General features: G+C 45.3%; 2 protein-coding genes across 5 annotated transcripts in view; one reads left to right on the forward strand and one right to left on the reverse strand.

Annotated features, from left to right (window-relative positions):
• The first annotated feature begins 5 nt into the window (after positions 1-5).
• Positions 6-9,805, forward strand: Aimp2 (aminoacyl tRNA synthetase complex interacting multifunctional protein 2). 2 transcript variants are annotated; one of them, XM_006982653.4, is made up of 4 exons: positions 6-132; positions 4,837-5,043; positions 7,605-7,836; positions 9,273-9,805. In XM_006982653.4, exons 1-4 carry the CDS (start codon positions 118-120, stop codon positions 9,659-9,661), a joined length of 843 nt encoding a protein of 280 aa, XP_006982715.1. In that variant the 5' UTR covers positions 6-117; the 3' UTR covers positions 9,662-9,805. The 2 variants fall into 2 exon arrangements, with proteins under 2 accessions (XP_006982715.1, XP_006982714.1); XM_006982652.4 differs by having other exon boundaries at positions 82-252.
• The window catches only part of Eif2ak1 (eukaryotic translation initiation factor 2 alpha kinase 1), a 38,571-nt gene continuing 36,256 nt past the window's right edge, over positions 9,792-12,106 (reverse strand). For 2 of the 3 annotated variants that reach the window (XM_006982655.4, XM_042267867.2), the window contains exon 15: positions 9,792-10,772. In XM_006982655.4, the coding sequence (XP_006982717.3) occupies positions 10,668-10,772 (105 nt within the window). In that variant the 3' untranslated portion in view covers positions 9,792-10,667. The remainder of the gene's footprint in view (positions 10,773-12,106) is intronic. The other variant, XM_076561139.1, reaches the window with a different exon arrangement.

Below are 12,106 nucleotides of genomic sequence, written 5' to 3' on the forward strand. Positions count from 1 at the left end.
TTTTTCCGGAACGCCAGCAGCAGGGTCGGGAAGAAGGCGGCTACTGTCTGAGGTGGCCTTGGGCGGCCTCTGAGCGTTTGTGTCCCTCGCCCGCCACCTTCCTTCTTTGTTCCCGCCATGCCGATGTACCAGGTAAAGTCCTATCATGGAGGCAGCGCCCCTCTGCGTGTAGAGCTTCCAACCTGCATGTACCGGCTCCCCAACGTGCACAGCAAGACAGCCAGCCCCGCGACCGACGCGGGCCACGTGCAGGTAGGAGCGTGCGGCCCCTGCCTAGTGCGCAGGCGCTGGCCACGCCGCGCCCTGTCCTCTTCCTCGTTCAGTCTAGTGCGCCGGCGCTGCGGCGGCTCCCTAGGGCCCTGGTCCCTCCTTAGTCCGGGTCCGACAAAACCCACCTGGATCAGCGCTGCCGTGGGTTCCTGTCGCGACTGCCAGCTGCACAGAAAAGTGAACAACACAAAAAAAATGATCATTCCGAGGAATTCACGGAGCGATCCCAGGGTCGCTATAACTCAGTTTGACAGTTTTAGTGACCCGTCCTTCCCATTTGCAACTTTTCCATAAGAGGTCCTGACTTTTACTGTAGTCATGTGTTGGTTTTCGCAGTTAGGTTGTTGAGTATGTATGCTTAAGCTACGTGATCTTGATGCACTAGAAGGGTATAGTATGTGTTCTCTTGTCTGGCATACTGTACAAGGTTTTCAGTCATTTTTGTTGCAACCACGACAGTGATCGTGTTTCTTTATATTGCCTGGCTACACCCCACTTATTTATCTACCCTACCCCCACTCATGGGCACTGGAATTTATAGACCAGCTAACATAAATAGGCTGTAGAGGAATTCCTGGTCTAGTGGGCAGGTCTGTCCTCCACTTTATTTGGATAAACTGTTTTTCAAAGTGGTTATACCGGTTTATGCTGTCACTAGCAGAATAATGTAGCCATCCTAATGTAGTTTTAATTTGGATTTCTCCAATTTCTAAGTAAGTTGAGGTCCTTTTTCATGTTTCCTGGCTGTAAGGATTGGAGCAGAAACAGACAGCCCTTTGGACAGGGCTGTCTTTGAACTCATGTAGCCAAAGATGACCTTCAGTTCCTTCTCTGGCCTCCACCTCCCAAGGGCTGAGATTAGAAGTGTGTGCCACTTTGCCTAATTCAAAATGATTATCTTACCATGTTTATTTTATCATTATTGTTTGATCTTTTCTAAAGACTTATTCGAATTTTCTACTCTTAATGATCACACACAGCCCAAATTTCCAGCAGACAGAAATTCTGGCATTTTTGGACAGATGTGTAAATAGATGCCGTGGGGTCAATTTTCTTGTTACTTGTCATCCTTCATTTTTGTTTGTACTGGAAGAGAAGTGGTTAACTCAAAACCTAGTGATATTAACAGTTGTCTAACTGCAGAGCTGTGAAAACATCAGCAGACATGGTTCAGTGGTCCTTCAGCTAGAGACTGTCACAGAGGCATGGGCAAATGCACCTTCACTGTGTATTCCCAGGGAACAACCAAGAACCCAGAGTAGGGTGGTCACCATCATTCAGCCATCTGGGTTTTTCAGGGTTTGTTTTGTTTTTGTTTTTGTTTTTGTGCCTGAAATGGAATCCAGGCCCTGGCACATGGTAAGTGAGTACTACCAATGAGCTATATACATCTCCAGCCCTGCCTCGTTTTAAGTCTGCCTTACTTCCTTTAAACTTGGGCATTGTATGACTTTCCTGGGGAGAGCTGAACAAATGTCTAATTGCCTCAGGGCAGAAGGAAAACCAGACCAAAGAATCCCACCAAAAGTCTAGCTTGGTGTGTCAGTGAGTTTAATAGGGTTGCTTACAGGTGTGTGGGCAGTGTACAAGCAGCTACACCACTAGAGAAAGCACCCAGCAAATAGTAACTGCTTGCATATCCTCAGGGTAGGGCGCTCCTGCTCATAAGCCTCATAAGTCCTCCCCCTTCCGTGCTAGTGAACCCAATCTTAGAGTGTACCATGGGTACAACACCACTCTGATTGCAGGGGGACAACAGCTATCTCATGCTCAGAGTTTCGGGAACATCTCTAAACTTCTGATTTAGATGATACACATCTTGCCGCTGTAGCAATGCCTGTAGCAGAGGGTAACAACATGGATGGACAAGTAATTAGAAATCAGAACCACACAAAGAATTGACTGCTTTTAAATACAGAAAATGAAACCAGTGGATACCAGGTCACAATTTATTCTCATCAAGGAAACAACAGGCCAGCATCAGAGGTAGTAGTGAGATAAAGCAGATCTTGAGCATTTCAGTGTTACTCAGGAGAACCTAGATCAAGCTGGACTAGAACTCAGAAATCACAGTCCCGTTACACTCACAGTTCCTGCCTCAGACTTGCTTCAGTATGTGTTGGTTCAATTTTGGATCTAGCAGCTGCTAATCTGGCCCTGGTGGGATAGGGCTTCCTATTGCTATTTGTAAAAATAAGTAAGACCGCACACTTATTACAACTACAAGCTGTTAAAAGAGATTGGAGTGCTGAGCGTGGAACATGGAGCATGGTGCGTGTGTGCATACTAGTGAGATGGCTCCATGGACAGAAGTTCTTGGCTCCATACCTGGGCACCTAAGTTTGGTCCCTAGAAGCCACATGGTGGAAAGAGAGAACCAATGTCCTTATGCTGTCCTCTGACTGCCACACTTGTGTGCATACACAATAAATAAATGTGTAAATTAAAAAAAATAGAGCCTGTAGTGTGACACTTACTTAACATCAGCAAATATTACTGGTTTCTTAGTGCATGCCAGACTGTGTTAGCTAGGCAGAAAGAATGCATGAATACGAAGGATGAATCACAATGAGGAGTGTGAGTTATGTATCTTAGTAGTGAATGCTCCAGATGACCAAATAAGAAAATGCCAGTGCTACCTTTAAAATGATTTGGGACTTGATCCCCTGTCATAGGGAGCACTTGCCCCAGGGAGCTGCCTCCAAACTGAAGGATACTTCAAAGCCTGAGTTCCAGGGCTAGAGGAATGGTTCAGAGCTTAAGAGCACTTGTTGCTCTTGCAGAGAGGGCCTGGGTTTTGTTCTCTGAAGCCATAAAGAAACTTAGAACATGGGGCTCAGCATTTAACAGCACTGGCTGCTCTTCCAAAGGAGCTGGGTTCAATTCCCAGCACTGATATGGCAGTTCACAACTGTCTGTAACTTCAGTTCCAGGGGCTCTGACACCCTCATGCAGACATACATGCAGGCAAAACTCCAATGTACATTAAATAAATAAATAAATAAATAAATCTTTTAAAAAGAAAGAAAAGAAAAGAAAGAAACTTAGAACTGTCTGTAACTCTAGTTCCAGGGTATTCCACTCTCTTCTGGCTCCGTGGGCACTGGTGCACAAGCGTGCACAGACATACATGCAAGCAACACCCATACATAAAAAAATAAAAATAAATCTTAAAAAAATCAATTCTTTTCTATCGTCCTTCCTTCATCTTTTCTGTGCTCATTCAAGCAGTCTTTGGGGATGTGTGGTTGAGATAGTGTCTCATAAAGTCCATGCCAGCCAACAGTTAAGGCTGTCCTTAAACTCCTGATCTTCCTGCCACAACCTCCAAATGCTGAAATTACAGGTGTGCACCACTATGGCTTAAGCAAAGTATTTTTTTTTTTTTTTTTTTTTTTTTTTTTTTTGGTTTTTTCGAGACAGGGTTTCTCTGTGTAGCTTTGCGCCTTTCCTGGAGCTCACTTGGTAGCCCAGGCTGGCCTCGAACTCACAGAGATCCGCCTGGCTCTGCCTCCCGAGTGCTGGGATTAAAGGCGTGCGCCACCACCGCCCGGCTAAGCAAAGTATTTTTAATTAGCCTGTTATTGAGAATAAAGGATTCTGGGTACAATGAGAAGCCCAAGTAGGAAGATCACATGAGCCCAGAAGTTCAAGGCCATCCTGGACAACACATAGCAAACCTTTCTTCTATTTTAAAAAAGTTTGTTTTGGTTTCTTTTAGGCATGGTGGTACACACCTATAATCCCTGCACACTGGAAACTGAAACGGGATTGTGAGTTCCAGGCCAGTTCAGTCTATATAGTGAAACCCTGTCTCAAAGTTTAAAAAAAAAATAATGAAGGGCTAGGGGAAGACTAGTGTTTTGTCTTCATTTTCTTCCCTTCTCTTATCTAGATTACCTAAAGTGGGAAGTCAACTCCTTTTTTAAGATTTATTTTTATTCTTTTATATGTGTATGTGTGTATGTCTGAGTGAATGAATTCTGTGTGTGTAGGTGCCTGTGGAAACCAGAAGAGGGTGTCAGATTGCTTAGACCTGGAGTTACTAACAGTCAGTGATGGGCCTCCTGATGTAGGCGTTGCAAACCAAACAACCCTCTGGAAGAGCAGCAAGTACTCCTAACTGTGAGACAGCTCTCCAGCCCCAAATAGGACTATTTCAAAGTCATGTTCAAACATGTTTCTTTATTGTTACGGAGCATTATGGATCAATTGCAGGACCCCTTGGACTGCTGGAGGGAAGGAGTCTGAATTTTTATTTTTTTTTTAAATCCATTTATTTATTTTGGTGGGGAGGAGGGTGATACTATGGCATCCGTGTGATCAGAGAACAACTTGCAGAAGTTGGTTCTCTCCTTCCACCATGTGGGTCTGTGTGATAGACCTCAAATTTCAGGATTGCCAGCAAGCACCTTTATTTATATACTGAGCCATCTTACTGGTCTGAGGGTGTGTTTTTAGAAGGTGGAAGTTTAGTTGGCAAAGTAGAAGTAAGATAAGTGATCTAATTTAAGCTGAGCTCTATGATGTGAGAGATGGTGACTGCTCAGATGTTGGTTTCTTTAGGAAACATCTGAGCCATCTTTGCAAGCCCTTGAATCCCGCCAAGATGACATTTTAAAGCGCTTGTATGAGTTGAAGGCAGCAGTTGACGGCCTTTCAAAGATGATTCATACTCCAGATGCGGACTTGGATGTAACCAACATCCTGCAAGCTGATGAGCCCACACCTTTAACCACAAATGCACTGGACTTGAATTTGGTGCTTGGAAAGGTAGGTTCACTTTGAAAGGTGAGAAACCAGATGCCTGTGTCCCGGTGGTTTGGCTTTCTAGTTTGCAAAGGTAACACAAAGAGCTTGTTTTCTTTATTTTTCCTCTAAATGACTGCACCTAGAGCTGCTGTGGTGGCTCACTCCTGTGATCGCAAGCACTTGGGGGCTGGGTTAAGAGGATCATGAGTTCCAAGCTACAGGGAGACCCTGCCTCAAAAAACAAATAGGGGCTGGAGAGATGGCTCAGTGGTTAAGAGCACTGACTGCTCTTCCAGAGGACCCGGGTTCAATTCCCAGCACCCACATGGCAGCTCACAGCTGTCTGTAACTCCAATTCCAAGGGATCTGACACCCTCACACCAATCCACATAAAATAAAGCTAAAAAAAAAAAAACAACAAAAAACAAAAAAAACAAATAATAAATGAAATGAATGACTGTACCAAGATCACATGTCAGATTTACAGAGTGAAGAGTGAAGAAGCTCTAAAGCCTCATCTTCGGTGAGGAGATGGCAGGAGAGGGCGGAGAAGGGAGGCCCAGCTTCCCATAGTCCCATCTGTGTCAGCAACCTCTAATTCCTGGAGGGGGAGGGCATCTCAGCCCATTCTAGATGCCACTAGGCAGAGCAGAGGTGCCCTCAACTCTTTCTGAGAAAATGCCCTAGCTACACAGATAAAGATCCACCCTCCTGAATGCTTAAGGGAAGTTCCTTGTCTGTGTATCCTGCATAATGGGCGTTAGCAGCTTAGATGCAAGATTGTAAAACATCGGTAGCGAACTTCTGCCCTCCAGGGTTCTCCCATTGTGCTGTAAGCCTCAATAAATGGCATTCAGCATTTAAAAAAAAAAAGAAAAAAGAAATATAAGGGTGGATTGTTTTTAGGAGGGAAACTTAACTCTTGACACCGTTCATGTAAAAGCCATTTGGGGCCTGGGGTAGGTGCAGGTGAGTAAAGCCATTGCCCGGCATACACAATGCCTGGGTTTGATTCTCCAGATGCACAGAAATAAACACATAGATAAATGCAATTTTTAAGTTATATTTTCATATTTTCTCTCTCTGGCTCGAAATACTAGGATCAAACCTAGTACCTCATACATGATGCTAGGTAAGGGCTCAACGTGTGATCAGTGGTAGTGGTGTGTGTTCCTAAATATATAAATACAACTTGCTCAGTCTGTATAATGAAAAAAAAAATCTCACCACCCCTACCAAAATACATTGCTACAAAACAGTTCCAGTCTCTCACTTCAAATGTACTTTGCTTAAGTTTGCTGTATTAAGAATAAGTTGTGGGGGGCTGGAGAGACAGGTCAACAGTGGCTGTTACTACTACAAAAAATAAATGCATCAGCTAGCATTCATGATTGAATTTTATAGGACTCAACTTACCTAGGGGGTCAATCCATATGCAAGGCTGTCTCAATTGTTAAGTGGTGGTGCTACTTGAAGATGCAGTAGAGTTGTCCAAGATCCTGCATTAGCAATCTCTAGAATTCTGACAGTACAATGTAAAGACCTAAAAAGCACAAGGGTCTTATAGTGACTCATCTAGGGCTTTGGCAACCTCGGTACCCCTGCCTTAGTTTGTTTCTCCTACCTCATCTGTCCTGTGGATTATCATGCAGTAAGGAAGCAACTGAGACCTGACCAGGCCCCCAGAGCTAGAGTCTCCAAGGTGAGTCAGGAAACATGCACAGCCAGGGTACTGACTTCTTAATGTACTGGAAGGCTTTTCAGCGCTGATGGTGCTCAGGATGGTGCTCAGGATGAAGTCAAGCCTCTGAACAAGTAGCCCACACCCCACTCTCTCGTGTGCCTTTCTGTATATGTGCAGGTTCATGTGCACATGTGCGCAAGTGCATGTGAAGGCCAGAGAACAAGCTGAGGTATTTTCTCAGGCGATGCTCATGTTTTCTTTTGAAACAGGATCTCTCACTGACCTAGGGCTCACCAAATAGCCTAGAGCCAGCTGGCCAGAGCTGCAAGGGTTAGCCTTGGTCCTCTCCTCAGCTCTGGGACCAAAGCACACTTCGCACCTGGGTTTTGAAGATTGAACTCGGGTCCTTATGTTTTGAGGCAAACACTTTATAGACTGAGCTATCGTCCCACTTTTTTTTTTTTTTTGAGATAGGTTCTCATGTGGCTCAGGCTGGCCCTAGACCCTAGATTTTATTGCCAAATGTCTCAAATTCCTGATCTTCTTTCTCGTTAGAAAGTGTTGAATTACAAGCTTATGTCCAGCTGCACTTCCTACCAAGTTCAGTGGCTTTGGATAACCTGCTTGCCTCCTCAGGACTCAAGTTTTCCCAGCTGTCAAGTGGGGCAGCATCTTTAAGTGGGAGTTGACTCAATTAGACTCTGGAAAGTTCTTGGGGAGCACCTGGCACATCTGTGCACACAGATAGCACTTTTGTTTCAAGATAGGGTTTTATGTATAGCCCTTGCTGTTCTTGAACTCTCTCTGTAGACCAGGCTGGCCTCATTCACCTGCCACCTGCCTTCAGAGCACCTGGCCAGATGGCTTGTTTGCTTTAGTGTTTTGGTCTTTTCCTCAGGATTATGGGGCGCTGAAAGACATCGTGATCAACGCAAACCCAGCCTCTCCACCCCTCTCCCTGCTTGTGCTGCACAGGCTGCTCTGTGAACGCTACAGGGTCCTGTCCACTGTGCACACACATTCGTCAGTCAAGAATGTACCTGAGAATCTTCTCAAGTGCTTTGGGGAGCAGGCTAGGAAACAGTCCCGTCACGAGTATCAGCTGGGCTTCACCTTGATTTGGAAGAACGGTAAATAGTGGGCCTGGGTTGAACTTACTTGGGCTGCAAAGGGGTGGGACAGTCTACAGCAGGGACTACAACTATTTGTTGTTGGGTGAAATCCTCTCCCAAGTTTAGCCAGATTAGCGGGGCATTCGAGAGGGAGGTAAGTCTTGGCACCAGATTACCTTCAAGTGTTCTGGAGAGGTTGGGGTCTCTCAGGGAACTGAGCATTGGAGGAAGGGGTTCTCTTGTGCAACCTGGCAAAGCACGGGAGGAGTGTCTATCCCCACTGGTCATGACATTCTAAAAGGTCATTAAGGAACACTATCTTTCTGTTTGGCCTGCAAGAACAGCAGGGTATCATTTATTCATCATCCTCTGAGCAATGCCTCTCCCGCCTGAGCTTCATATGGGCAGAAGCACATGAATGCCATCCATCCAGTGATACGTCCTGTTTTGAGAAAGGAGTCCAAGCTAGCTTCAAACCTGGCTTTGGTTTTCTTGTCTCATCTTCCAAAAAAAGAGAATTATAGACAATGCCACTATGCCTGGCCATCCAGTGGTATCTTAACTACCTTCAGCTTCATTCACATCCAAAGGAGAGATGCTGCCCTGGGCAATGGAACATCTGGTTCCTGGTCAGTAGCGTTCAAATTTCATGGCAAGGGGTTGGAATAGATAGATGGTTTAAGTCCCATCTAGCTTGATGACTACCATGAACAAAATAGCAGAAAGGGGAATTTGTTTACTTTTAAATTCTTTTTAAACATATTTGTGTTTGGTTACAGAAGGCATGCTTGTAGAGGTCAAGGACAAGTAGAAGTTGTCCTGCAGAAGTTATACTTTCTGCCCTAAGTCCTGGGGACTGAATTCAGGGGACTGCTATAAGTACTGGACTTGGGGGCAGGTGCCTTTACCCACTGAGTCATCTCATTGGTCCTCGGTTACTTTTTTTTTTTTGGTTTTTCGAGACAGGGTTTCTCTGTGTAGCTTTGCGCCTTTCCTGGAACTCACTCTGTAGCCCAGGCTGGCCTCAAACTCACAGAGATCCGCCTGCCTCTGCCTCCCAAGTGCTGGGATTACAGGCGTGCGCCACCACCGCCCGGCTCCTCGGTTACTTTTTTAAGGGAGTAGGTTGCATTTAAAGAGTCTTGAATGCCTGGTGTGGTGGGGTATGCCTTCCTTTAATTGCAGCACTTAAGAGGCAGAAGCAGGCTGATCTCTAAGTTCCAGGCCAGCCTGATCTACATGACAAGCCCCAGGGCAGCCAAGGATACATAGTTGAGACCCTGTCTCAAAAATAACAAAAATTAAATTCTAAAGGTTCTTGAATATTAATCTACTGAATATTACAGATGTTGGCTATGCACTTGAAAATTGTCTTGCCATCAATTTATGCATATGAGTTCCCCCTTCCACATAGCACAAGACTTTGACTCTACATGGTGTTTTTCCCTTTCCAGTGCCCAAGACACAGATGAAGTTCAGTGTACAGACAATGTGCCCCATCGAAGGAGAAGGGAACATTGCACGATTCTTGTTCTCTCTGTTTGGCCAGAAGCATAACGCTGTCAACTTAACCCTCATCGACAGCTGGGTGGATATTGCCATGTTTCAGCTGAAAGAAGGAAGCAGTAAAGAGAAAGCAGCCGTCTTCCGCTCTATGAACTCTGCTCTGGGGAAGAGCCCGTGGTTGGTTGGGAACGAGCTCACCGTGGCAGATGTGGTGCTGTGGTCTGTGCTCCAGCAGACGGGGGGTGGCAGTGGGACAGCACCCGCCAATGTGCAGCGGTGGCTGAAGTCCTGTGAGAACCTGGTCCCCTTCAGCACTGCCCTCCAGCTCCTTAAGTGAATTCTAGCAGCTTGTCTTGCAGGGTTCAATATAAAAATGATACGGCTTCGAGTTTATTGTCAGGAAAGGGACTCGTCCTAGAATCACAATCTTTTCACTAAGCCATTTGTCGAGCATCAATAAACATACAGTCTGTGGATTTTATTTTATTCAAGTCAGTAAAATCAAGTGCAATGTACTGAGTTGACTACCAGCCAGGGGGCAGGCACTTAAAGACATCAGAGACTGCTGGCTGAAGAATGCTCAGGTGGTTTAGGGAGTTGAGGGCTTTAAAAAGGAAATGGATCATGGTACACTGCAAGATAAAGGCAGAAAACATGACATCTCAGCTGCTCAGATCACTTGAGGGCAAGGAGTTCAAAGCTTGATAGGAGCAAGCTGAGGGTGATGCCATGTTGAAAGAGAGAACAAAAAGGCTGGGGATGGTGCTAAGAAGCTGAACTCTGACCTTCTAGACCGTGCATAGCCCATAGAAGTTTTGAGCCAAGGAGTGATCAAGTGTCTGGTAACTGGCCCCAGCAGCAGCATGCAAGGACCAAAGAAGGCTTGCAGCTGTCTCAGTATCAGTAGCCCAGCTGGCAGACAGCCTGGGGACAAGCAGTTGTGGGGGAGGGCAGCACTGATTTCTGTAGAAACTTCTGGAAAACAGGATGGTCAATTGGCAGAGCTTCAAGAAAGTAACGGAATGGTACCTTACCTTAAGTTTCAGGGGTGGGCAGTAACATTTTAAGTAGGAAATTGAAGAATCAAAACTTGGAGAGGGCAGGAGGAACAGGCTCAATTTAGTGCAGTCTTGGGTCATGAAAGGGTTCCTTGAGGAAAAGGAAGCTGGGGGTCCTTTTATATCTTTGCATAGGTTTGCTAAGTACAACTGGGAATAACACCATCTGTCCCCAGCTAAGGGTTGAAAATTTACATTGCTGTTGACTATTTTAAGAGTGTAAGTCCACTTTCCCATGGTGGGCAGCATAATTCAGGCTACACAGGTAGGCCCCCACTTTCCCTCTCATCCCTTCAGCCCTTTGTCCTGGGAAAGGAGGCTGAGTTGCCTCTTTAGTTCTTCAATTTCCTTTTCTTGCTCTATTATCTTCATCTGCAATGTGAGATTAACCTAGAAAGAAAACATTTTAAGCTCCATTAAAATGGCTGGCCTCTGACATGTTCATACAAACTGGCTGTGCCTGAACAGCAACTAGCACAGCCCGAATATCGCCAGTCACCACCTCTGCAAGGGTCAAATGTCAAGTTGCCACAGTATCGACTACAATTATGTGCTGCTTCAAGCTGGCAAGTGCTCCATGAACAGATGCCTATGATGGGAGCTCACCAGGTGTCTTCTTTCAAAGTCTGTGAGTCCTGGTGGTAGTACATCTATCCGCTAGTTCACAAGGCATTAACCTGGAACTTCATTTGCCACCCAGGCCAAGATAGCTGGCTCACGAATTTCCAGGGATCTGCCTCTTTGCACCTCTCAACATCATTGGGATTATAGGTGCATGCTACCAAACTTGGATATTTCATTATATATATATTTAGAAATTAGATCTTAACATTTATTTTTGTATATGTGTGTGGGTGTGTACATGTACCATGATGCACTTGTGGAGTTCAGAAGTTCCACTATGTGTGTTCCAAGGACTGAAATGATTATCAGACTTGGCAGTATGTGTCCTATCCACTGACCTGTTTTGCCAACCTTGATGTTTCTGAGGCAAGCACCTTTCTTAATAAATCAACCACCTTCCTAGCCTCCTAGCTAGCTTTCAAAAAGTCACTATAAGTGGTTCATAAGCTAGTGCCAATCAGAATCACTTCTGGATCCATAAAGTGCAGCCCTCCACTCCTTGTCTTCCCAGAGTTTGTTAGTAGGTTAGAGGAACGGAGAGGATCAGAGGCCAGAGAATGCTATCATATTCTCAGTCACAGTACATCCTTCTGTACTTCTGCTGACCTGGAGACCATACCTGGAAAGTCTGACACTTGGGTACTGCTCTTCAAATACTGCATACTGCTTGAATGCAGATTGACTGTTGGTGGGCTGGCTGCTAGTTTAGTAGCACTAGGCATCCAGGACCAACCTAGGGCCCACAGGCCACATGTGACTGACTACATGAAGCTAGGGGTAGCTTAGAATGGGGCCCAACACAGAACTGTAACCTAGTTAAAACGAGTGTGTGTGTATACATACATGCACATACAAATGTGTACACACATACATTCATTTGTAACTTGGTTCCATGGTTCTCAAGTGTAAACTTTGTACAAGAACTTCTGTTGTGCCTGGCAGTGGTGGCGCAAGCCTTTATTCCCAGCACTTGGGAGGCAGAGCCAGGTGGATCTCTGTGAGTTCGAGGCCAGCTTGGTCTACAGAGCAGGACAGGCACCAAAACTACACAGAGAAACCCTGTCTCAAAAAAAACCAAAAAAGGAAAAAAACAAACATAA

This window comes from Peromyscus maniculatus, chromosome 23 (genome assembly GCF_049852395.1).
Source record: "Peromyscus maniculatus bairdii isolate BWxNUB_F1_BW_parent chromosome 23, HU_Pman_BW_mat_3.1, whole genome shotgun sequence".
Lineage (NCBI taxonomy): Eukaryota > Metazoa > Chordata > Mammalia > Rodentia > Cricetidae > Peromyscus > Peromyscus maniculatus.

Coding starts and splice junctions, on each gene's coding strand:
- Aimp2 (XM_006982652.4), top strand. CDS start 118: ATGCCGATGTACCAGGTAAAGTCCTATCATGGAGGCAGCGCCCCTCTG. Junction 5,044..7,604: donor TGAATTTGGTGCTTGGAAAG/GTAGGTTCACTT, acceptor TCTTTTCCTCAG/GATTATGGGGCGCTGAAAGA. Junction 7,837..9,272: donor CACCTTGATTTGGAAGAACG/GTAAATAGTGGG, acceptor TTCCCTTTCCAG/TGCCCAAGACACAGATGAAG.